We start from the raw sequence: 25,775 nt of genomic DNA, 5'->3' as shown, positions 1-25,775 counted from the left end.
GTGAGGGAGTGAGAGAACCTGGATTTGTGCAGGAAATGGCCTAACTTGATTATCATGCACATTGTGTAAAGAGTTGTCACTTTGGATGGGCTATCACCAGCAGGAGAGCGAATTTGTGTGGGGGGGGTGGAGGGTGAGAAAACCTGGATTTGTGCTGGAAATGGCCTAACCTGAAGATTACTTTAGATAAGCTATTACCAGCAGGACAGTGGGGTGGGAGGAGGTATTGTTTCATATTCTCTGTGTATATATAAAGTCTGCTGCAGTTTCCACGGTATGCATCTGATGAAGTGAGCTGTAGCTCACGAAAGCTCATGCTCAAATAAATTGGTTAGTCTCTAAGGTGCCACAAGGACTCCTTTTCTTTCTGCTTACAAACAGGAATGCCAACCTCAGGGTGTACTGTCAAGAAACAGGGCAGAGACCCCGAACTGGTTGTATGTTCTATAGTTAAATTTCACCAACCCAGTAACAAGTGTGACTTCCTAAAGCACTATAACAGTCTTACCATGGAGTCACAGACAGTCCACTTGAGCCTCTTGCTTGCCACCCAGGAAAGTTGGACTTAGTGATAGATGGTTGCTGTATACCAAAGATCACAAGATACTCGGGTTGCTTCCAGGCCCAAGAAACCAGTCACTTACCCCAGGTCAATTAGTACCTTACATCTCTCACCAAAGACAATACTTGTAGCCAGTCCTGTAATAAATGAGTTAAAGATTTATTAACTAGGTCATAAATTATTATTTATTACAATTTATTAGTTATTACAAGGTTAAAGCAGGCAAGCATATGTACACAAATGACTTAGTCTATGGTTTTAAAAGGTGACAGTGATCGTAATCTGTCAGCTCTGAATGTCTATTAGGGATAACCCAGGTTGACCCTGGAGATCTCTGCTTCTGTTTCGTAGCTTGAGCCCTGAGAGAGTCCAAACAGCCAAAGAGATGAAAAATTTTCTTGTCAGCTATTTTTATTTCCTTCTTCCAGAATTCAGGCTGATGGGACGAGCCCTTTTGCACATAGTCTCTTCATGGGCTCTAGGGTGTAATTAACAAAGTTCTTTGTGATGTCCCACAGTGGTCCCTTTAGTGTTTTGATAGCCTTCTTCATGGGCAGGAGACGCACCCTCCTGACTGGGTGCACAGTTTCAGAGCAAACTTTTTTTTTACAGTTATAAAGCAAAAACATAAATATTACCTTTATAGCAAGTGATAAAGATATAAGTGAAATTAATGTATGCAGCAATTTACATGCATTTCATAAAGTCTAACACTAAACACTTTGTTATAAGTCTAGTACCTATCTTAACCCTACCAACACACAGGTGAAACAGACTGGTTTCCAGCAATGAATGTGTTAGTGCTTGGCCAACGCCTAAAGCCTTGAAAAGAGCTGGCACTTGGTCTGCCACATCACGAAATGGACTCTGGATTGTGCAGAAAAAGCCCAAAGATTCATGGGAAGTCCTTGGGCTGGATGAAATTGTTCTGTGGGCAGGATCCTGCCAGAAGGCTATACATTTGACACCCCTAGCTAAAGACGTGCTTTTTTAAAAAAAAAAAAAATAGCCTGAGACAATGGAATGGTGTGTCAGCACCACCTGCCTTCCCACCTAGTCTTTTGTCCACTGTGGGAAATGCTGCATTAGACAGTTGGCAAAATAGCAACACAGAGCTGCGTATTTACCTGCAATCACTCTAATTTATCTATTTCAGATATGTGCATTGCCACTGCAATTTCTCTCCTTATGATTCTGATCTGTGCGATGGCTACATATGGAGCATATAAGGTAATCGATACGATTAAACAAAAAGTTGATCTTCATCCACCTAAATCATTCTGCCTATGAAACTCCTAAGAAGCAGAAATTTAAAACCCTGTCTCCTAACATTTTTTGTTTGTTGTAAGATTTATATAGCAATTTCATTTATCCTATGAGATTATAGGAAACCTTTACGTTTGTTGAGATCTGATTGTGTCAAGTGATGCCATGCTGATTGGGGGAATGCAAGACGAAGGCTGTCTCTACACCACGGAACTCACAGTGGCTCAGGTGTACCGCTGCAGCTGTGCCACTGTAAGGTCTCCCCCTGTAGCTGCCCTATGCCAGCAGGAGAGCTCCCCTAACGAGTGGTGGTAGCTATGTTGGCAGGAGAGCATCTCTCACCGACATACCGCTATTCACACCGGTGCTTTTGTCAGTGAAACTTTTGTTGGTCAGGGGTGTGGTTTTTTTCACACTTTTTTGACCGACAAAAGTTTTACCGACAAAAGTGCTAACGTAGACATAGCCTGAGATTGTCTAACTGTATTCATTGTCTGCAGTTTCAAATGTGAGATCTTTTGGTACAATATGGGCAAACTTTAAATGGAAATGGCCAAATCTTGGTTTTTATAAAAGTGAATGGACTTTTTTCCCATTTACTTCCCTGGGACTGGGATTTGTCTCAAAGAATGTATTTATATTAATCCCACTCAAAAGTTTGGTATTTTAGGAAGCCAAGTCAGTACTGTGTGATTGATTTTTTTTTTTTTAATTATTATTTTTAAACCTGTTCCTCTATAAGTTCTCAGTAGACTCATACACTTTAATTTATCTCAGTTTTGCTGCCCAGCATCTTTGGCTGCATATCATAATTTTTAGCAGATTTAACAAGTAATCTTCCCCCTGGGAAACACAGTTAAAGAGTATTTCATTGCATTGTTAGTTCCACTATGGATTTTTGAAACATAAGGAAATAATAGTTTTATGCTTTAACCTGCAACTGTTCTTTTTTTATATTTTTATAGCAACATGCAGCCTGGATCATCCCTTTCTTCTGTTACCAGATCTTTGACTTCGCCCTCAACACGCTGGTTGCCATCAGTGTGCTCGTTTATCCAAACACAATTCAAGACTATCTACGACAGCTGGTAAATCACTTGAAGTGAACCGTCATTTTCATGATCTAGAGAAAACTTTGGAAACACATTTCATCCTGCATTCTAATCCAAGGCTTTTCCACTGACTTCCAGGACAGTTTTTGGCAAGTCATGCTCCCTCTCAGCTTTACTTTGCCAATCTGTAAAATGGGGTACTCATTTACAGAGCCGCTGCTAGGCATAAGCAGACTAAACAATTGCTTAGAGCCCCAAGCAGCTCAAGGGAACCCCTTGTTTGCTTTTTATTATGTGTTTGGGGGTGGGTCAAAATGGGCTAGCACTGCCTCTGCTCATTTAATTACCTCACAGGAATGTTGGAAGGACTAATTAGTTAACATATTTGTATACTGTCTTGAAGTTTTACAGGGCTATATAAGTGTGAACGTGATTAAAAGGCAGGGTCGCCTGCAATAGCAGGTGACTGGATTTGATGATGGAAGCCACAAGCCAAATAGGGAGATCTCTCTAGATCTCTTACAGAGATAAGTGGGTGAGAGGAATGAGTGGTGTCTGGTTCGTTGTTAGGCTGATGCACAATTACCATTCCTCACCCAGAAGTTTCTGGAGGGTATGGTAGTTTTGGGCATGCTCAGTAGGTTCCCTATAGCTGGACTCCTAGACACCATGGTAGCTGCTTAATAAAAGGATATGTGACCTGCGTGGGTTGGGAGAAGAAAAGCAGATTTTCTCTAACTTTGAATCATTTTGCAGCTGTCGGTTAACTTTCTAATGCAAAGAAGCACTGGCAGTGTTATAGAATATTTTCCCTCCCAATTTCCTCTAACTTCTTTCATTTTAATTGTATACCTTGAATGTTGTTTGATTTTATCCAAATTGTCTTAGTTAAATTGTTTTCACTGATATAGTTCACCAACTCTTTTTTTATATATATAAATATTTAACTGTGATGATGGGGAAAGGGTCATCTATATTTTGCTAGACTCAGTTTTGTATTTTTCTTGTAACAGGGCTTTTCATATATATACTTAATACTGATTGGTGGGTTAATTAGTTAGCTGACTAGCTAATTGAATAGTTCCACAGTCCAGCAGATGAGGAGAAAAAGTCTTCATGAATTCCAGTTGGAGATTTCTGCAAGCAAGAGGAGAGATATTGTTGCAGTGCTTTTGACGCAGCAGACTGTACAGAGTTGGTGAATAAAGACTAATTTGGGGGGAACTCAATCTAATATGTCAGAGGGATAAATACCGGAGAGGGAGAGGAATTATTTAAGCTCAGTACCAATGTGGATACAACAACAAATGGATATAAACTGGCCACCAGGAAGTTTAGACTTGAAATTAGACAAAGGTTTCTAACCATCAGAGGAGTGAAGTTTTGGAATAGCCTTCCAAGGGAAGCAGTGGGGGCAAAAGATCTATCTGGCTTTAAGATTAAACTCGATAAGTTTATGGAGGAGATGGTATGATGGGATAACATGATTTTGGTAATTAAATATTCATGGTAAATAGGCCCAATGGCCTGTGATGGGATATTAGATGGGATGGGATCTGAGTTACCCAGGAAAGAATTTTCTGTAGTATCTGGCTGGTGAATCTTGCCCATATGCTCAGGGTTTAGCTGATTGCCATATTTGGGGTCGGGAAGGAATTTTCCTCCAGGGCAGATTGGAAGAGGCCCTGGAGGTTTTTCGCCTTCCTCTGTAGCATAGGGCACGGGTCACTTGCTGGAGGATTCTCTGCTCCTTGAAGTCTTTAAACCACGATTTGAGGACTTCAATAGCTCAGACATAGGTGAGAGGTTTTTCGGAGGAGTGGTGGGTGAGATTCTGTGGCCTGCGTTGTGCAGGAGGTCAGACTAGATGATCATAATGGTCCCTTCTGACCTAAATATCTGTGAATCTATGAATAAGTTTTTGGAACTCTGAGTTACTTCTCACTGTGTTTGTGTGGGTTAACCTCTTTAGATTTACTAAAAAAAAGGAGGACTTGTGGCACCTTAGAGACTAACAAATTTTGTTTGAGAATAAGCTTTCGTGAGCTACAGCTCACTTCATCGGAAGCATTCAGTGGAAAAACATCCGATGAAGTGAGCTGTAGCTCACAAAAGCTTATGCTCAAACAAAATTTGTTAGTCTCTAAGGTGCTACAAGTCCTCCTTTTCTTTTTGCAGATACAGACTAACATGGCTGCTACTCTGAAACCTGTCTTTAGATTTACTGTTTCTTTTGTTTATATTTATATATAACTGTGAAGATAATGTTTGTGGATGACAAAGTAGCCTGGTTCTGTAATAGAAATTAAGCCTCTTATTTATTTATTTATTTATTTATTATCATTGTAAGATCTTATGAAGTTGGTACTTAATTCTTAAATTCATTCCTTTTTGTTCTTTTTGGACTTGATTGTGGGGAGGTTGACCTTGTGCAATCTTTGCTGAAAACCCTCAATTACTGAATTCTGAGTCACCATGTACTTTTCTATTGGAGTTCTGTTTAAGCACTAGGACACTGGTTCTCAAATTTTTGTACCGGTGGCCCCTTTCACATAGCAAGCCTCTGACTGTGACACCCCCCCTCCCCCTTATAAATTAAAAACACTTTTTTTATATATGTTTAACACCATTATAAATGCTGGCGGCAAAGCCAGGTTTGGGGTGGAAGCTGACGGCTTGCAACCCACCCCCAATGTAATTACCTCATGACCCCCTGAGGGGTCCCGACCCCCAGTTTGAGAACCCCTGCACTAGGAGAAGGGCAGTGAAGTAAGCTCTAGCCACCGAAAGGTTACAGGACTGGAAGGGGCACCTTGTGTCATTATGTTCCTAAACATCATTAGCATTATTTTATGTTGGAGAAGGAGTATATTGAGAGAAGCAGATGCTTAGAGGATTGATATTGGATTCAGAATCATTGGCTGAAATCAGCCCAGCTCGGTTATTATTTCATGACTATTTGGTTGCCTGTGTGAATGGACTTGGTGGTTTCAGCCCAGATTCTAGTGGGCAAGAGTTTGCATCACAAAAAGCAACTATTCCATTTGGCACCTTCATTGTTAGGTGTCTCAGGAGAAAGTCCAGGGGCAGAGAGTTTGTTACTAGAAAATGTTATTGCAAAATTTAACTGGCTGAACACTGTTTGCCCTGATCTATGCAAGACAGCCAATCAGCCAGCATCATATGAGCCAATGTGCTTCTCAAACCCTAATGTTTTCTTGTGATGACGAGCCTTGAATGGGCTGACCTATCCACACCCCAAGAGTTGGCCCCTCCAGGTCAGGGTTGAGACAGAGTTAGAGTACTGAGCGGAAACTTAGTTTGCAGCTGTCTCACAAAATTTACCTGGAAAAATTGAATTCAAATTGGCTTGGATATGAATTCTGTCATTGGATGGAAAACTAGCTAGAGAACTATAAATAAAGAGTAATGAGAAGCAGCAGGCAGAGTAATGATGAACACTAATGTACCAAGTCGTGGTAGGTGGCATTCTATCAAGTCAATGAGAGTGGGCTATCACAGGAATCTTGCTCTCCTAAATATCCTCTGTAGTGATCTGAATGCAGGAGTACAGGCCATTTTAAAGAAATTCACAGATGAAATTACACTTGGATGTGAAGGCAGAAGAATAAGTAAACGACAAATAGATTACAAACGTGGGTGGGAAATAACAAAATAAGATTCAGCTTGGAAAAATTTAAGTCAGTGCATGTATGATAGAAGAAAAAATAATCCAAACCACAGATGCAATGGAGGGGAAGTACCTGGAGAGAGCCCTAATGATTGAGAAAAAAGACTGTCAAAGAGAGAAGGAAAGAGAACTTCTATGCTCCCCCTCTTCGATTTAAGAGAGACAAAGCTATTAATTGTATAGGTTATTTTACGGAAAAATGGATGCCAAAGTGTTACAAACAATGCTGGTATATGCGATATGTTTGTCTTTTAAAACTATTGGGGATGTGATTTTTGTAGTGTGTGTGTGTGTGGATTGAGAGGGCTTGGCAAACATGGTTAGGAGAAGGGGCATAGGAGCCCCAGCTTCCCATGCGTAGGGAGTGGAAATAGCTTGTTTAATCTGTTTTTTTATTAGTGTTGATTTTTGTCTCTGAATATTTTCATATCTGTTTTTGTGCAAAACCCTGTGGTCTTGGTGTGTGCTTAGTAGTATTAGAGATGTAATTTGCCATGCTGGCAAAGTATTCTCTTACAGAATTCCAGAAAACTAGCAGGGAACATACATATGCTTTTGCTATTTTCATCACCTTTTAGTTACAAAAGGATTTATTTGTCTACATTCTTGGAAATGACACTAATATTTTAAAAAAAAAATTTTGGAGAGAATCCTCAGACTCCCTCCCCTCCTAAAGCATCTAGTGCTGCTCTTGGAGAGACAATACTGTACTAGATGGATGATGGGTGTTATACAGTGTGGCAATTCCTACCTTTATTTCACCTCCCAGCCACAAGAACTTCATCTCTCTCTTGCTTGACTGGCTACAGGTCTGACTATGGATAAAAGTGATAGGATAAAAAAAAAAGCTACATCATTTTTTAATCAAGCAGTCATGCAGCCTGACAGACTACATTCAGTGGCTGTACCTTTATTTGTATTGCTCTGGTGAATTGAAAGGTGTGGAACCTGCAGGTGCACAGGACCCACTCCTGTGAGGTTCTTAAGGCTCCAAGTTGCCACTTCCCTCAGAGGAGGTCCAAAGTTTGTAGCTGGTTTGTGGGATTCTTCCCTGGCATCCCCCTCTGTGCCATTACCTGTGGACAGTGCTTGTTTTTTAGGTTGCATTCAGTTTGACAAATATTCTCAGCCTGATTCTCATTTACAGTAAGGCCTCTCTCATAACTGCTCTGGCAGCATAAAGGGTGACCTTAAAGTGGCAGTGAATTCATGCTCACTTTAAGGTCCCTTTACATAGCCAGAGCAGAGAACAGGTACCTTAATATAAATGAGAATTAGGTTGTCTGTCATATTCCTGCACTAGATATAGACTGCGTACAGAGTTTGCTTCTTAGCCCTGGTGTACACTATGAGTTTAGGTCGAATTTAGCATAGTTAGATCGATTTAGCCCTGCACCCGTCCACATGACGAAGCCATTTTTGTCGACTTAGCGCTAAAAGCAACCTCGCTGGGTTGAATTTGGGGTAGTGTGGATGCAATTCGACAGTGTTGGCCTCCGGGAGCTATCCCAGAGTGCTCCATTGTGACCACTCTGGACAGCACTTTCAACTCAGAAGCACTAGCCAGGTACACAGGAAAAGCCCCGTGAACTTTTGAATTTCATTTTCTGTTTGGCCAGCGTGGCGAGCTCATCAGCACAGGTGACCATGCAGTCCCAGAATCGCAAAAGAGCTCCAGCACAGACCGAACGGGAGACACTGGATCTGATCGCTGTATGGGGAGTCGAATCCGTGCTATCAGAACTGTGTTCCAAAAGACGAAGTATCAAAATATTTGAAAAAATCTCCAGGGGCATGATGGACAGAGGCTACAACAGGGACCCGCAGCCGTGCTGCGTAAAAAATTAAGGAGCTCAGGCAAGCCTACCAAAGAGGCAAACGGCAACTCCGGGTCAGAGCCCCAGACATGCCACTTCTATGATGAGCTGCATGCAATTCTAGGGGATGCCCCTACCACTACCCGACCCCTGTACGTGGACTCCTGCAAGGGGGGAGTCTCATGCAACAAGGGATGAGGATTTTGGGGATGAGGAAGATGAGGCGGAGGATGAAACAGTTTTCCCCGATAGCCAGGAACTGTTTATCACCCTGGAGCCAATACCCTCCCAACCCAGGTTCACGGAACATGAAGCCAGAGAAGGCGCCTCTGGTGAGTGTACCTTTGTAAATATAATGCATGGTTTAAAAGCAAGCGTGTTTAATGATTGATTTGCCCTGAAGACTTGGGATGCATTCGTGGCTAGTACAGCTACTGGAAAAGTCTGTTAACGTGTCTGGGGATGGAGAGGAAATCCTCAGGAGAGCTTCATGGAGGTACTCCCAAAGCCTTTGCAAAAGGTTTCTGGGGAGGGAGCCTTATTCCGTCCTCCATGGTAGAAGGACACTTTACCATGCCAGGCCAGTAGCACGTAGTCTGGAATCATTGCATAACAAAGCATGGCAGCGTATGGTCCCAGTGTTTGCTGGCATTCAAACAACATCTGTTCTTTATCTCTCTGTGTTATCCTCAGGAGAGTGATATAATTCACGGTCACCTGGTTGAAATAGGGGAATTTTATTAAGGGGACATTCAGAGGTGGCCATTCCTGCTGGGCTGTTTGCCTGTGGCTGAAAAGAAATCATCCCCGCCATTAGCTACGCGGTGGGGGGAGGGTTGAAGCAATCATCCCAGAGAATTGGGTGTGTGTATGTGGGGGGGGGGGGTATGGGAAATGAGGTATGTGGGTGCTTGGTATATGAAATGAGGGCGCTGCTGTTTGAAACCATTCCCACATGTTATGAAGGTTGAAGAAGCCAAAAAACTGTGGCTTACCATGGCTGCCTGCAAGCCGAATTCTGTTGCCTGGCCCTGCGTGTGTGATCTCTCACACCAAACCAGCAGGCCCTCAATATAAGAGACAAAATGTGACCTTGTACCAAGAGCACATGTGCTATGTAGCGTTAACAGCTTGATTCACTGTGAAAGTCTACCCATTGTTCTCTAAAATGTCTTTTTAAATACTACTCTCCCTTTTTTTCCTCCTGCAGCTGCAAACGCTCCCCTTATCTCCGTCCCAGAGGCTAGCGCAGATAAGAAGGCGAAAAAAACACTCTCACAATGAAGTGTTCTCTGATCTCATGCAGTCCTCCCTCACTGAAAGAGCTCAGTAGAATGCGTGGAGGCAAACAATGTCAGAGTCCAGGAAAGCGGGAAATGAACGCGAGGATAGGAGGGATGAGCAAGAGGAGAGGCGGTGGTAGTGTGATGAGAGGAGGCAGGATGCAATGCTGGGGCTACCGGAGGATCAAACTGATAAGCTCCAGCATATGGTTGAGCTGCAGGAAAGGCAGCAGGAGCACTGACCGCCACTGCAGCCCCTGTATAACCGCCCTCCCTCCTCTCCAAGTTCCATAGCCTCTTCACCAGATGCCCAAGAACGGGGGAGGGGGCTCCAGGCACCCAATCACTCCACCCCAGAGGACTGCCCAAGCAACAGAAGGCTGGCATTCAATAAGTTTTTTGAAGTGCAGTGTGGCCTTGTCCTTTCCTCCTCCCTTCCTCCACCACCCCATCCCTCCTGGGCTACATTGGCGGTTATCCCCCTATTTGTGTGATGAATTAATAAAGAATGCATGAATTTGAAACAACAATGATTTTATTGCCTCTGCAAGCGGTGATCGAAGGCGAGGGGAGGGGAGGGGAGGGTGCTTAGCTTACAGGAAAGTAGAGTGAACCCCCGGGGGGCTCCATCAAGGAGAAACAAACAGAACTTTCACACCGTAGCTTGGCAGTCATGAAACTGGTTTTCAAAGCTTCTCTGATGCGCAGCATGCCCTGCTGTGCTCTTCTGACTGCTCTGGTGTCTGGCTGCGCGTAATAAGCAGCCAGGTGATTTGCCTCAACCTCCCACCCCACTATAAACATCTCCCCCTTACTCTCACAGATATTGTGGAGCACACAGCAAGCAGCAATAACAATGGGAATATTGGTTTTGCTGAGGTCTAACCGAGTCAGTAAATTGTGCCAGCATGCTTTTAAATGTCCAAATGCACATTCTACCACCATTCTGCACTTGCTCAGCCTATAGCTGAACTGCTCTTTACTACTGTCCAGGGTGCTTGTGTATGGCTTCATGAGCCATGGCATTAAGGGGTAGGCTGGATAACTATAGGCATTTCAACATCCCCAATGGTTATATTCTGGTCTGGAAAGTAAGTCCCTTCCTGCAGCTGTTGAACCAGACCAGAGTTCCTGAAGATGCGAACATCATGTACCTTTTCCCGGCCATCCCACGTTGATGTCGGCGAAATGTCCCTTGTGATCCACCAGAGCTTGCAGCACCATTGAAAAGTACTCCTTGCAGTTTATGTACTGGCTGCCAAGGTGCTCCGGTGCCAAGATAGGGATATGGGTTCCGTCTATTACCCCACCACAGTTAGGGAATCCCATTGTAGCAAAGCCATCCACTATGACCTGCACATTTCCCAGAGTCACTACCCTTGATAGCAGCAGCTCAGTGATTGCACTGGCTACTTGGATCACAGCAGCCTCCACAGTAGATTTGCCCACTCCAAATTGATTCCCAACTGACTGGTAGCTGTCTGGCATTGCAAGCTTCCAGAGGGCTATCACCACTCGCTTGTGAACTGTGAGGGCTGCTCTCATCTTTGTATTCTTGTGCTTCAGGGCAGGGGAAAGCAAGTCACAAAGTTCCATGAAAGTGCCCTTACGCATGTGAAAGTTTCGCAGCCACTGGGAATCATCCCAGACCCGCAACACTATGCGGTCCCACCAATCTGCTTGTTTCCCGGGCCCAGAATCTGTGTTTCACGGCATGAGCATGCCCTATTGCCACGAGGATGCCCAAATTGCTGGGGCCTGTACTTTGAGAGAAGTCTGTGTCCATGTTCTCATCACTCTTGTCACCGCACTGCTGTCACCTCCTCACTTGCTTTTGCGGGTTCTGGTTCTGCACGTACTGCAGGATAACTGCTGCGGTGATCTCCATGCTTGCCGTGGTATGGTGTCTGCAGGAGAGCAGAGTTGGAGCGGAAGTGGTGGTTGACGACAGATGCCACGAGAATAGATATTTATAGAGAATGATGAGAGGACCTGCGAGGTGGGTTCATGAGAGCAGAGTTGCAGCAGAAGCATTGGAGGATGACGGTTAGCACAGAGCACATTTCCCGAGAAACACACATACCCGGGACCCCATAACAGACAACATGGAGAAATTCACCATTGAGACAATAGCAGCAGAGCAGAGTTGCAGCGGAATCACTGGATGATGACGGTTAGCAGTCCTACCACACCGTCTGCTGAAAGCCATATGGTGTCCGCATGGGGGGAAAAAAGCGCAAAATGATTGTCTGCCGTTGCTTTCACGGAGGGAGGGGCGGCTGATGATGCGTACCCAAAACCACCTGCAACAATGTTTTTGCCCCATCAGGCGTTGGGAGCTTAACCCAGAATTCCAGTGGGCGGCAGAGACTGTGGGATAGCTACCCACAATGCAATGCTCCAAAAGTCGACGCTAGCCACGGTACTGTGGATGCACTCCACCGACTTAATGCGCTTAGTGGGGGGGACACAATCGACTGTATACAATCGCTTCTATAAAAATCGACTTCTATAAATTCAACCTAATTTCATAGTGTAGACGTATCCTTAGTAAGATACCACATGTGTTCATCGTAAGATCCTTAACCACTGTCAGGTTTGGCTGAGGTTAGCTTAAGTAAGGTATTTTTACACACTGCCACCTAGTGGCTGAACAGTATAATACAGCTTAGCATTGCGTCACATCTCCGCTTAAGTTTTACATCCCTACCATTTACACTCTCATGCTCTCTTTGTCTGTTAAGTGTCTCTGAATCATACTAGCTTTCTAATTATATGACTTGACCACATAACTTGATTATCTGGCTGTCCATTATTTACAACAGGCTGTGGTTGGTTTGGAATCTTTGAGTCGTCTTATTCTGATCCACCATCTTTAGAGTTGGCTCTAATTGTTCTTTCTGAGGAACAAACTGTAGCTATCAGCTGTTTCTGTTGAATTCTCTGCTGTTAGTCTCAGCTGCATACGATATGGACAATGAATTCTTTTTCTCCATGACAGCTGGAGTTGTCCTTCCTTTTTCTTTGTCCAATTTGACACACACACACAGTTACCGGGTTCTAGACCCGGCAGTTTGCTAACTAAGCGATGTCTGTTGTAAAAGCAGGAGTGGGATGGGGCATGCTTGGGGGAGGGGGCAGAAAGAGGCGGGGTGGGAAGAGGCAGGGGTAAGGGTTTGGGGGAAGAGATGGAGTGGGGGCAGGGCCTGCGCCTGGGCCTGAGCATCCCTGGACAAAGGAAAAAGCCAGCACCTATGTGCTGGACTATATCCAGTAAAAGGCTGGCCTTACCATGAGGCGAACTGAGGTGGCTGCCTTAGATGCCAGACTCTGGGAGGCACCACTAGGACCCAGACTCTGGGGGGCACCACTAGGACCCAGAGTGTAGAAAATTGTCTGCTGCTGGTGCATATGTATTCTCTCTGCTCTAGATGCACAGAGATGGTGGAGTGCTGGGCTGGAGGAAGGAGGGTACAAGAGACATAGGCAGGCAGGAGAAAAGGTGAGAATGTATAGCAGAAAGCAGCAGGAGTTGCAGGGAGAGATAGGAGGAGGAGCAGCCTCTTACGTACTTCTCTAGCACCCCCAGGAGCCTGGACTGATTAACACCAGCTTCTCAGGGAGTTTCCTATTTCCTGCTGCTTCCCTGAACCCACTTGAGAAGAACAGGCAGTCAACTGAAGTAGTAGGAGCCAGTTAGGCCCTTAAGATGCTGATATCTTCCCTCACTCAGGCCCTGCTACCACCCTGCTTATTTGTCCCCTTCAATTGAGTGTTGAGAGCCATTATAGATGGCACAGAACAGCAGTCATGAGTGACAGAAGAAAATGCCCCTCTGGGGCAGCATTCAGAAAAAGCAAGCAAGCAAAGGAAGCTTTTCTATCTAAGCAGGAAGGAGGTCTCCTGAGATATACAGACACACATGTTCATGGTGAGCCTTCCAGCCCCAGTGAGGATGTAGGTGGTGAGGAGATGCCTGATCTTCCAGTTAGTCAGAGTGCAGGTGACCCGGCAGCTACTGCAGCATCCATATCTCCATCTCAAATGGATGTAACCATGCACATTCCTGAAGAAAAGTGTAGATCAGAGAAGAGCGTGGTGGAGGCGCAAGAAACAGCTGCCGCTGAGTTTAGTTCCTTAAGTCTAGATGATCCAGGACTGTGGACCCACTTGAGCAGTAGCCTGAGAGACTTCCTTGTACTGCATGGGCCACAGCAAGTGGAAAAACTTCATGTTCCCCAGAGACAATGAAAATAGAAGTTTCCATCCAACACATTACTGGCGTGAAATCCCCAATGGTGACAAAGTGGAGAGGCCATGGCTTCTGTACTCAAAAACCCAGAATGCTGCATACTGTTTTTGTTGCAAACTCTTCCAGTCTAATATTCCAGCCACATTGGGTGCTACAGGAACAAAGGACTGGAAAAATCTGGCTAGAAATCTGGCATGCCTTGAGAAGGCAGCAAATCACCAGAGAGCATTCCATAGTTGGAAAGAGCTTGAGATGAGACTAAAGGTTAAAGGCCACCATAGATGATCAGCATCAAGAGAAGATTGCATCAGAATCTCTTTACTGGCAAAATGTTCTGAAAAGGCTCATTGCCATTGTGAGAATGCTTGCTACCCAAAACCTAGCACTGCGTGGCACTTCAGATCAGCTGTATGTGCCAAACCATGGAAACTTCCTTAAAATTGTGGAGCTGATGGCGGAGTTTGATGCTGTACTCCAGGAGCATCTAAGAAGAGTCACCACCCAAGAAATGTACACACACCACTACCTTGGGAAAAACCATTCGAAATGAGATCATACTGTGACAGTGCACCCCATAAGGCTTTATGGAAATATGCTTATGAATGTATATATGACATAACTGGAATATGTTTTATGCTACATATGCCATGTAACATATCTCTTTAAAGATTCTACTGAATCTATTAATCCTGTTTGTCTGGATGTATCATTTTTGTATTCGAAGTTATGAATATTGGCCGTGTACTTGCTTGCTTTTTAAGTAGCCTTAGTAAAGCATTTGGTCAGTTTCTTGAGAAAGGAATGTGTAAATTAAGTACCTAGTCAAGAAGCACTTAACGAACAATGGATCTTGAAAGGTTCCAATCCACATAAGAAGTCTACATGAGGACATTCAAAGTAGCATGTGAACAGTGGCTGGTGCCTGTAAAAACTGAATCATGCATGGACATGTGACTTGCCCAGGTGAGTCCAAAACTCCATCTTGGAGCTGGACTTTGCATAGGAGAGAGGAGGGGGGTATCCACCTACAAGAGAGAGTCTATTTAAACCCCTGGGAGACCCCTCCATTTTGTCTTCAGTGGCTCAAGTGATAGCCTCTCCACCCCCAAGGATACCCAAAAGAAACTGGAACAAAGGACAGTAACTACGGGGGGTGTGAGTGATTGCTGGACCCAGACTAGAAGGAGACTAATCTATAAAAAGGAAGCTTACTGGAATTCCCCTGTGGGTGAGGTTTTATCGGTATTCAGTTTTCTTATGGTATTAAACATAGACTTGCATATTCTATTTTATTTTGCTTGGTAATTCACGTTCTGTGTCCTATTACTTGGAACCACTTAAATCCTACTTTCTGTATTTAATAAAATCACTTCTTACGTATTATTTAACCCAGAGTATGTATTAATACTTGGGGGCGCAAACAGCTGTGCATACCTCTTTATCAGTGTTACAGAGGGTGAGCAATTTATGAGTTTACCCTGTATAGGCTTTATACAGGGTAAAACGGACTTATTTGGGGTTTGGACCCCATTGGGAGTTGGGCATCTGAGTGTTAGACAGGAACACTACTTAAGCTGCTTTCAGTTTATGCCTACAGCTGTTAGGGGATGTGGTTCAGACTGGGTCTGGGTTTGCAGCAGGCCACTGGGTCTGGCTCAAACCAGGCAGGGCACTGAAGTCCCAAGCTGGGAGGGCAGGGAAAGCAGGGGCAGAAATAGTCTTGGCACATCAGTTGGCAGCCCCAAGGGGGTTTCTGTGATCCAGCCTGTCACACATACAGTTACTGGCAACAAAAGTCAAACAGAAGGTTGTGGCAGATCTGAAGTCAGCAAGGATATTCTGGACTGCACACCTGCGTCTAGTGAGGCTGCTGAATTTTTTTAATGTAATTCAAAGCATCTATGTATTTTTCTCTGCATCAATTCATCGATGGCAAATTTTTGAAGCAACATCTGGGAACATCCTCTCTGATACTGAAACCACTGAATGCCACACAATGGGAAGGTCGAGTGGAGACGATAAAGCCGATCAAACAACCAAATTGGGAAGATAGATGATGCCATAGTTGCCATTGTGGAGGATAATGCTATGACAGGAACTGTTCATGAGAGAACAGTGGCAGAGGGAAATGGAATCACCAGAAACATACATAACTTCAAATTTATGTGGCTTAGTGTTGTGGCATGACATACTGTTTGAAATAAATGTTGTAAGCAAGAGACTCCAAAGTGTTATCTGGAGCAATGGAACAACTGAATAAAGCAAAGTCATACCTACAGTCTTACCGGTCAGATGAGGGATTTCAAAACGTTCTGAAGAGTGCACAGAAGTTGGCAGAGGAACTTCACACTGAAGCTATTTTCCCACCCATTCAAGACTACAAGAGTCACCGAAGAAGTAGACGACAGTTTGATTACGAGGCACGGATAATCCCATAAGAGACTCCAAACAACAATTCAAAATTGAATTCTTTAACCAGGTGCTAGATTGTGCAATGCGGTCAGTTGAACGTTTCATGTAGCTCAAGGAACACAGCAGTATATTTGGTATGTTGTATGATATTCTAAAACTACTCACGATATCCGAAGAAGACCTACACTAGAGACAATGCAGGGCACTAGAGACAGTGTTGACACATGATGACATGCACGATATTGATGCGAGTGATTTAGGTGATGAACTGAAAGCCTTCTCAAGATACATTTCAGCAGGATCAACTCCAAAGGCTCTTCTGGAATATATGTGCACAAATAAGATGACCACCCTCTTTCCAAATTCTTTTGTTGCTCTCTGCATACTTCATAGAATCATAGAATATCAGGGTTGGAAGGGACCTCAGGAGGTCATCTAGTCCAAACCCCTGCTCAAAGCAGGACCAATCCCCAATTAAATCATCCCAGCCAGGGCTTTGTCAAGCCTGACCTTAAAAACTTCTAAGGAAGGAGATTCCACCACCTCCCTAGGTAACGCATTCCAGTGTTTCACCACCCTCCTAGTGAAAAAGTTTTTCCTAATATCCAACCTAAACCTCCCCCACTGTAACTTGAGACCATAACTCCTTGTCCTGTCATCTTCTACCACTGAGAATAGTCTAGAACCATCCTGTTTGGAACTACCTCTCAGGTAGTTGAAAGCAGCTATCAAATCCCCCCTCATTCTTCTGTTATGCAGACTAAACAATCCCAGTTCCCTCAGCCTCTCCTCATAAGTCATGTGTTCCAGACCCCTAATCATTTTTGTTGCCCTTTGCTGGACTCTCTCCAATTTTTCCACATGCTTCTTGTAGTGTGGGGCCCAAAACTGGACACAGTACTCCAGATGAGGCCTCACCAATGTCGAATAGAGGGGAATGATCACGTCCCTCGATCTGCTGGCTATGCCCCTACTTATATATCCCAAAATGCCATTGGCCTTCTTGGCAACAAGGGCACACTGCTGACTCATATCCAGCTTCTCGTCCACTGTCAACCCCTAGGTCCTTTTCCGCAGAACTGCTGCCTAGCCATTCGGTCCCTAGTCTGTAGCTGTGCATTGGATTCTTCCGTCGTAAGTGCAGGACCCTGCACTTATCCTTGTTGAACCTCATCAGATTTCTTTTGGCCCAATCCTCCAATTTGTCTAGGTCCCTCTGTATCCTATCCCTACCTGCCACCGTATCTACCACTCCTCCTAGTTTAGTATCATCCGCAAATTTGCTGAGAGTACAATCCACACCATCCTCCAGATCATTCATGAAGATATTGAACAAAACCGGCCCCAGGACCGACCCTTGGGGCACTCCACTTGATACCGGCTGCCAACTAGACATGGAGCCATTGATCACTACCCGTTGAGCCCGACAATCTAGCCAACTTTCTACCCACCTTATAATGCATTCATCCAGCCCATACTTCTTTAACTTGCTGACAAGAATACTGTGGGAGACCGTGTCAAAAGCTTTGCTAAAGTCAAGAAACAATACATCCACTGTTTTCCCTTCATCCACAGAACCAGTAATTTCATCATAGAAGGTGATTAGATTAGTCAGGCATGACCTTCCCTTGGTGAATCCATGCTGACTGTTCCTGATCACTTTCCTCTCGTGTAAGTGCTTCAGGATTGATTCCTTGAGGACATGCTCCATGATTTTTCCGGGGACTGAGGTGAGGCTGACTAGCCTGTAGTTCCCAGGATCCTCCTCCTTCCCTTTTTTAAAGATGGGCACTACATTAGCCTTTTTCCAGTCGTCTGGGACTTCCCCCGATCGCCATGAGTTTTCAAAGATAAAGGCCAATGGCTCTGTAATCACAGCCGCCAACTCCTTTAGCACTCTCAGGTGCAACGTATTCGGCCCCATGGACTTGTGCACGTCCAGCTTTTCTAAATAGTCCCTAACCACTTCTTTCTCCACAGAGTGCTGGCCACCCATGCTCCCCATGCTGTGTTGCCCAGCGCAGCAGTCTGGGAGCTGACCTTGTTCATGAAGACAGAGACACAAAAAGCATTGAATACATTAACTTTTTCCACATCCTCTGTCACTAGGTTGCCTCCCTCATTCGGGAAGGGGCCCACACTTTCCTTGGCTTTCTTCTTGTTGCCAACATACCTGAAGAAACCCTTCTTGTTACTCTTAACATCTCTTGCTAGCTGCAGCTCCAGGTGCGATTTGGCCCTCCTGATTTCATTCCTACATGCCCGAGCAATATTTTTATACTCTTCCCTGGTCATATGTCCAATCTTCCACTTCTTGTAAGCTTCTTTTTTATGTTTAAGATCCGCAAGGATTTCACTGTTAAGCCAAGGTGGTCGCCTGCCATATTTACTATTCTTTCGACACATCGGGATGGTTTGTCCCTGTAACCTCAATAGGGATTCTTTGAAATACAGCCAGCTCTCCTGGACTCCTTTCCCCCTCACGTTATTCCCCCAGGGGATCCTACCCATCAGTTCCCTGAGGGAGTCGAAGTCTGCTTTTCTGAAGTCCAGGGTCCATATTCTGCTGCTTACCTTTCTTCCCTGTGTCAGGATCCTGAACTCGACCAACTCATGGTCACTGCCTCCCAGATTCCCATCCACTTTTGCTTCCCCTACTAATTCTTCCCGGTTTGTGAGCAGCAGGTCAAGAAAAGCTCTCCCCCCTAGTTGGATCCTCCAGCACTTGCACCAGGAAATTGTCCCCTACATTTTCCAAAAACTTCCTGGATTGTCTGTGCACCGCTGTATTGCTCTCCCAGCAGATATCAGGAAAATTAAAGTCACCCATGAGAACCAGGGCGTGCGATCTAGTAGCTTCTGCGAGTTGCCGGAAGAAAGCCTCATCCACCTCATCCCCCTGGTCTGGTGGTCTATAGCAGACTCCCACCACTACATCACTCTTGTTGCTCACACTTCTAAACTTAATCCAGAGACACTCAGGTTTTTCTGCAGTTTCATACCAGAGCTCTGAGCAGTCATACTGCTCCCTTACATATGGTGCTACTCCCCCACCTTTTCTGCCTTGCCTGTCCTTCCTGAACAGTTTATAACCATCCATGACAGTACTCCAGTCATGTGAGTTACCCCACCAAGTCTCTGTTATTCCAATCACGTCATAATTCCTTGACTTCACCAGGACCTCCAGTTCTCCCTGCTTGTTTCCAAGGCTTTGTGCATTTGTATATAGGCACTTGAGATAACCTGCTGATCGCCCCTCATTCTCAGTATGAGGTAGGAGCCCTCCCCTCACAGACGTTCCTGCCTGTGCTTTCTCCTGGTATCCCGCTTGCCCACTTACCTCAGGGCTTTGGTCTCCTACCCCCGGTAAACCTAGTTTAAAGCCCTCCTCACTAGGTTAGCCAGCCTGCTCGCAAAGATGCTCTTCCCTCTCTTCGTAAGATGGAGCCCGTCTCTGCCCAGCACTCCTCCTTCATGGAACACCATCCCATGGTCAAAGAATCCAAAGCCTTCTCTCCGACACCACCTGCGTAGCCATTCGTTGACTTCCACGATTCGACGGTCCCTGCCCCGGCCTTTTCCTTCCACGGGGAGGATGGACGAGAACACCATTTGCACCACTTCTAACACTTCCTGTAACAGTTGCCAGTGGAGAATGCAGCTGCTCCAAGATGAAGTTAATAAAAACACATCTACGCTCCACAATGACACAGGAGAGGCTGGTCGGCCTTGCAACCATCTCAATAGAGCATGAGGTGGCCCAGACTGTGGACCTTCAGGAAGCAGTTCAAATCTTTGTAACCAAGAAGGCACGGAAAGCACCACTTTGATTATTCAAACAGATAAAAATGCCAGTGTTTACTATGCAGAGAAGAAAAGTTACGTTTGCTGTACAGGCATTTGAAAGTTAAGTGTTACTTAAAATTTGTGAACAGGCATTTTAAGTTGTTAGTTCTCCTTTATTGGGGTAGGTAGCAGAGCAGTACCATGAGAGGAGTAGAACAGGAAGAAGGCAGAATTGAGACCTTTCAAAGTTTTGGCTCAAGCAAGGGGGCATGGGGCTGTCATTTGAGCTCCCCGCCTCAGGAGCCAAAATGTTGTAGGCCGGCCCTGATCCAGTAGCTTCTATTGGCGTTGATCTCTAACTCAGAAGGGTAAAGAATGGATTTTCCTGATGTAAGATTTTCTTGGCTGTCTGTACAGCTCTCTCAGCCTCTTGTGGGTAATGTGGGCTACTAGTAAAATGATTAAAATTATATTTGTTTGGAATGACTTACATTTTGCTGCAGTGAATTTTCCATCACTAGTTGTTCTGAAATACCAGAGTGAGCAAAAGTGCACTTCAGTTTCTTGATAACACTGTGCCATGTTATGTCTTTCAAGTACATTATTTCTATATACCTGCAAGACTAGTCCACGATGACTAGATAATGGTGTCCTCTGAATTCACAAATCTGTAGTTAGCCTCTTCCAAGGTCTCTCTGGTAGTGGTGTTATTAAAGATTCTTTGTGTTGATCTTTTAGCCCTGCAACATTCACACATATATACTTCATTCTTTGTCCTTGATGATACCCAGCCTCTACACTGACTTGACTGGCCTGTTCACAGTATTTAGTTAATTCTTGATATCCTTCATGGATGAAATTTAGGATTTCTCCTCCCATTTCATTTAGAATTAGGCTCCAGTTGCCTTTAATCATGAGCCCATTTGACTCACGTAATTGTCCACACACTGCAAAATACTCTTGTAACTTCCTTAGTGTCATTTAGATACTTGGGCCAGCTGGCTATAATGTAATTTTGAACTTCATGAAGTTGCATGTCAGTTGATGTTGCTTTTTGTAGATGGAGTAGTCTCTCTTCTGACACTGGTCTCTATGCATCCACATATACTTTTGTCATCTTTGAGCTCACGGGTAGTTGAGAGTGAATAAGGGCTCCATGGCAGTCTTCTACTACCACTTTTTTCTCAGGAACGTATTTAGCAATTGGGTTAAAGCACATTAACCTTATCAATAGATCTTGAGCTGAGTTTTTTTAGTTGATGAGGGTTACAAGCATCTTATCAGTAAAAAGCCAATTCAGTCCACATAGAGATTTGTCAAAGTTCTGACATGTCCACATGCTTGCCAGGCACTCCCTTTTTCTATCTGTGCATAGTGGGGTTTTTTTTGTGTGCGTGTGTAAGTGTAAGCAAAATGCAGTTGGCTTTCACTGAGAGCCATGCTGTTGCAGCAGTACACCACCTAGGTCATAGCTACATGCCTCTGCACTGACCGTTGCGGGTTTGTTCACAACATAGTAGTTGAGAACTGGAGCTGTTGAGATCATTTATCTTACCTTTTTGAAGGCAGTGAAGTAATCTTGGTCCCCATAGGCAAGATGAGTTGGACTTTAACAATTCATTCAGTAGTTCTGTCACTGAAGAATGGTCCTGTAGGTATTGACCAAGGTAATTTACTATCCCCAGGACACGTCTCCATTCTGGTACATTAACTGGTGCATTCAATTCTCAAATTGCTTTTACTTTTTCAGGACTAGGCCTGATTTTTTTTTGTGTCTGTCCCAAAATCTCAATTTGGGGTAAGTTAAAAATCAGTTTTTTCCTTGGTTATTTTCAGTCCAGACTGAATGATTAGACTTAGGACTTTGAGGATTGTGTTGCATTCTTCCTTGGAACATCCATGTGTCAGAATATCATCCATGAAAACTACAACTCCACTTGTGTTCGTTAACAATTCCACCATTTTTCTTCGGAAAATTTCAGGAGAACTGGTAATCCCAAAAGGTAGTTTCAAAAGTAAAATCTCCCGAAAGATGTGATAAATGTAGTCAGTTTAGCACTTTCTTTGGCTAAAGGAATTTACCAGAATCTGCAAATCCATCTTAAAATATATTGTAGCTCCTTTTGCTCTGGGGAGAAAGTCATCCTGTGTTGGGAGGCTATATTTTTCTCACAACTGTTTCATTAAGTCTTCTAAGATCCACACAGATTCATATTTTCCCATTTTTATTTATAACTGGTACCATTGGGGCACACTGTGCTGTTGGCTCAAAGATTTTCTTGATTATGCCAATCATCTCTATTCTCTTTAACTCCATTTCCACTTTATGAAGTAATGGGATAGAAATCCTGTGACGGGTATGTAGGCTATATAGTTCACCATTGTCTCTTAAGGTTTTTTGTACTGGATCTCCTTTCAAAAGTCCAATTTCAGTAAATATTCCATTGAGTTCTTTCACCTTTCGCACTAGGCCCAACATGGCTGTCACCCTGTGGATGAGAAGCTTGTTGGTCTGTGGTCCTTTGATCACATACACTCTGAATACATAGCTTTTTGTCTTTGTAAGTTGTATCTGTGGTGAACAGGTCCATGCAGTTGAGAATACCTCCAGGGCTAGTCAGAGCTGTCAGGTGACTACAGCTGTGGGAGGAGTTGAAGGTGATTGTAAATCCCTTCTGAGATGACTCTGATATCAGTGCCTGAGTCAATTTTAAAGTGAATTGTTTTGCCGTGAATACTAAATTTCATTCTCTAGGCAGGATCTGTGTCCTCACAAGTGCTAGATCCCAGAAAAATGGTTCTTGACTGTCTGTAATAGAGTCAATTCCCTGCCACTTTGGTGCTGCAAACAGCTTCAAAATATCCGTATTTTGTGCATTTATTACACCTTTTTCTTCTGGCTGAACATGCATCATCTCTTGGGATCTGACTTTTTCCACACCTTGTGTATGCATGGGGGAATTTTTCCCTTGGTATCTGGGAGTTCTCTCTCCTTGCCTCAGTGGCTTTTATGACAATGACTTCTAACACTCAAGTATCTGTTTATAGCATTGAAGCTAGCTTAAGGTTTTTTAACTTGCTCCTGCCTTTGGTTTGTGGTTTGACTGGTTCAGATTGCTTTGCTTTCTGTGTAGAGGTGGTGAGGGTTAGGTCTGTCTTCAGTTGTAGCTGTTGTGAAAGATTTTTATCTGTTCTCCCAGTAACCACCCTGTTTCTACTTTCATGTTTTGCAATCCCCAAATCAGTTTCAGCCAATGTATGCGGCAGAGCTCTTATAAAAATATTCAACATGTCCACTGGTTCTTGAATTCTCTGGTGAAAACGTGCTCTTTCATAAACACATTTCTCTGAGATATATAGTATGCATCAAACATAGCCAAAACCCTTTCATAGTCATCGTTGTGACTATCTTTGGTAAAGTCAAAGGGTTTAAAGATATGCTTCGTTTGCTTCTCCATCACATAAATTAAAGAAGATATCTGTATGTCTCCAGTTTCCTTGTGGAGTTTGTTTGCAATGTGAAACCTTGCAAAATACTGCTTCCAATCTGTCCACTGTGAAGGTTTGTCAAAGCTGAAGTTCTGTGGGGCATTGAAGAGTGGCATGTTGATGAGATTCTGCAACCTTTGTTGCTTTATTCTTGTTCCTTCTGTTTGCATCCTTTGTTGCTGTTTTCCTTCTATTTCAGTTCTCCTCTGGCACTAGTTTGCTTTTGAGACTGTCATGTTCCTGTACCAGCTATGGACTGGCTACAGAGCTTGTTTCTGAGTGACACACACACCAGATGTGTGCATAATAAGATGCTTTAATGCATAAACAAGGTAGTTTACAGTGCCTCTTAGTGGTTGAACAGTATAATACAGTTTAAGCATTCCGCTACACTGTCCGTAGCCACACGGGAGCTGGGCTGAACAATTTCCCCACAATATTGGTTTTCCAGTCACTTTGAGTCCCCTTGGCCTGCCATCAGAAGCATTTCTGCAGTTTGAACTGCACAGTGGGCTGCCTTGGTAGAAGCAGCAACCTGCTTTCTGTAGTCTACTCTTCATTTCTAAAGCACCTATATAGTGCCCATGTGTCATACAAGGATAGAAACGCAATAAGAACCATCAAGGAGGACAGACAACGTCTCCCTCCTGCTCTTGGTCTAATCATTGGCTGCTTCCTGAACACAGCTGCATTTTTTCCTACTCTGGCTCTCTAGGGTATGCTGTGGCAAAGCGGTGAGTCTTACAGTGTGACCTGAAAATGGGAAGAACTGAATACTTCCTGATCTCCTCTGAGAGCTTTGGTCTGCGGTTGAGGAGATTTAACTTCCGGCTACCTCAGGTTTATATTGGGGCTCTGTTAAACCTAGTGTGCTAGACAGTTATTGCCTTTGCAGTGTCAGAAGGAGAAACCGTGACATAGCAGGGGTCTAGTCTATGGGCTATATAAACCAATATCAGGACTCTGAAGATGATCAGGGTATCAGTGCGAGTAGCAGATTACTGGCATACTGTGCTCTCTTGAGCACTCCCACAAAGCATACAGGCACAGCAATAGGATTCTGAAAGTAACTCCACTCTAGTTGTTAACATTGTCTGCTCTTTGCAAGGAAGATCATGGACCAGTTTTTAGCTGATGGACCTGCTGGCAAAATATTGATGCAATTATTTAGAAAAGGTGGATACAAAGTCTTTAAAACAGGTTCTGGCTCAAACATTACATTGTGTTGTTAATGGTAGGTATTATCAATGGGAAATGCTGATTTGTAGTTGCACCTAATTCTGTGAGCAGTTTCACTGAAAATAACTGAACTTTACTAAGCAAGTACTCCAGTGTATGTAAGGCTGGCAGATTTGTGCCCAAACTGAATGGATTAAATAATCCTATCTGACCATGCAGAAGCAAAAGGGAGAGGTGAAGGTTACCTTATCGAAGGTTTTTGTTCTCCTTCATATTTTTACTAGACAAATTTTGTATTTTTTAGCATTATGGTTAGAATAAAACTGTAAGTAATACCTTTGTCTCCTGGTGGTGAGAGTGTGAGTCATGCTGCACAGTGTGATCCCTCAACATAATTGATAAATAAGCCCTGAAGGGATCTTGGCCAGGTGCCTTTGTCCAAAAGCCTGGGTAGACCTCAGGGTGGGAGGAGGGTGAAGGATTAGACCAGTGGTTCTCAAATTTTTGTAGTGGTGACCCCTTTCACATAGCTAGCCTCTGAGTGCGACCCCGACACCCCCTCCCCATGTAATAACTGCACGACCCCCACTTTTAAAAACACTTTTAAAATATATTTAACACCATTATAAATGATGGATGCAAAGCAAGGTTTGGGGTGACAGCTGACAGCTCGCGCCCCCCATGTAATAACTGTGCGACCCCCAGTTTGAGAACACCTGGATTAGACTTTGTGTATTTACTTCTAGGCATCTTTATGGCGTTTATCACTGTGGTGTCATTGTAAATGTGGGGAGTGATGCTGCTAGGACCACAGCTCTTTCAGGGAGATGGACAACCCTCAGGAGAAAGTTTAGTAATAGCCTGACCTTAAGAACCAGCCCTTTAATGCCAACTGGCAAAGGGGTTCCAAGAATATCCTGATTCTGGTATGTACATTCTGGTTCACCAAAAAATGCCATGTGAGGTCTTAAATGAAAACCAGGGTC

General features: G+C 44.0%; 1 protein-coding gene across 1 annotated transcript in view; it reads left to right on the top strand.

Moving 5' to 3' along the window:
• LAPTM4B (lysosomal protein transmembrane 4 beta) overlaps positions 1-25,775 on the top strand; it is a 126,889-nt gene that overhangs the window by 41,923 nt on the left and 59,191 nt on the right. Inside the window, exons 3-4 of the mRNA XM_077808921.1 lie at positions 1,719-1,792; positions 2,794-2,916. Coding sequence (XP_077665047.1) covers positions 1,719-1,792; positions 2,794-2,916 — 197 coding nt within the window. The remainder of the gene's footprint in view (positions 1-1,718; positions 1,793-2,793; positions 2,917-25,775) is intronic.

The sequence above is a fragment of the Eretmochelys imbricata genome, chromosome 2 (genome assembly GCF_965152235.1).
Source record: "Eretmochelys imbricata isolate rEreImb1 chromosome 2, rEreImb1.hap1, whole genome shotgun sequence".
In the NCBI taxonomy this organism is placed as follows: Eukaryota; Metazoa; Chordata; order Testudines; family Cheloniidae; genus Eretmochelys; species Eretmochelys imbricata.
The sequence above is the reverse complement of the archived record's forward strand: the minus strand, read 5'-3'. Positions and strand labels throughout refer to the sequence as shown.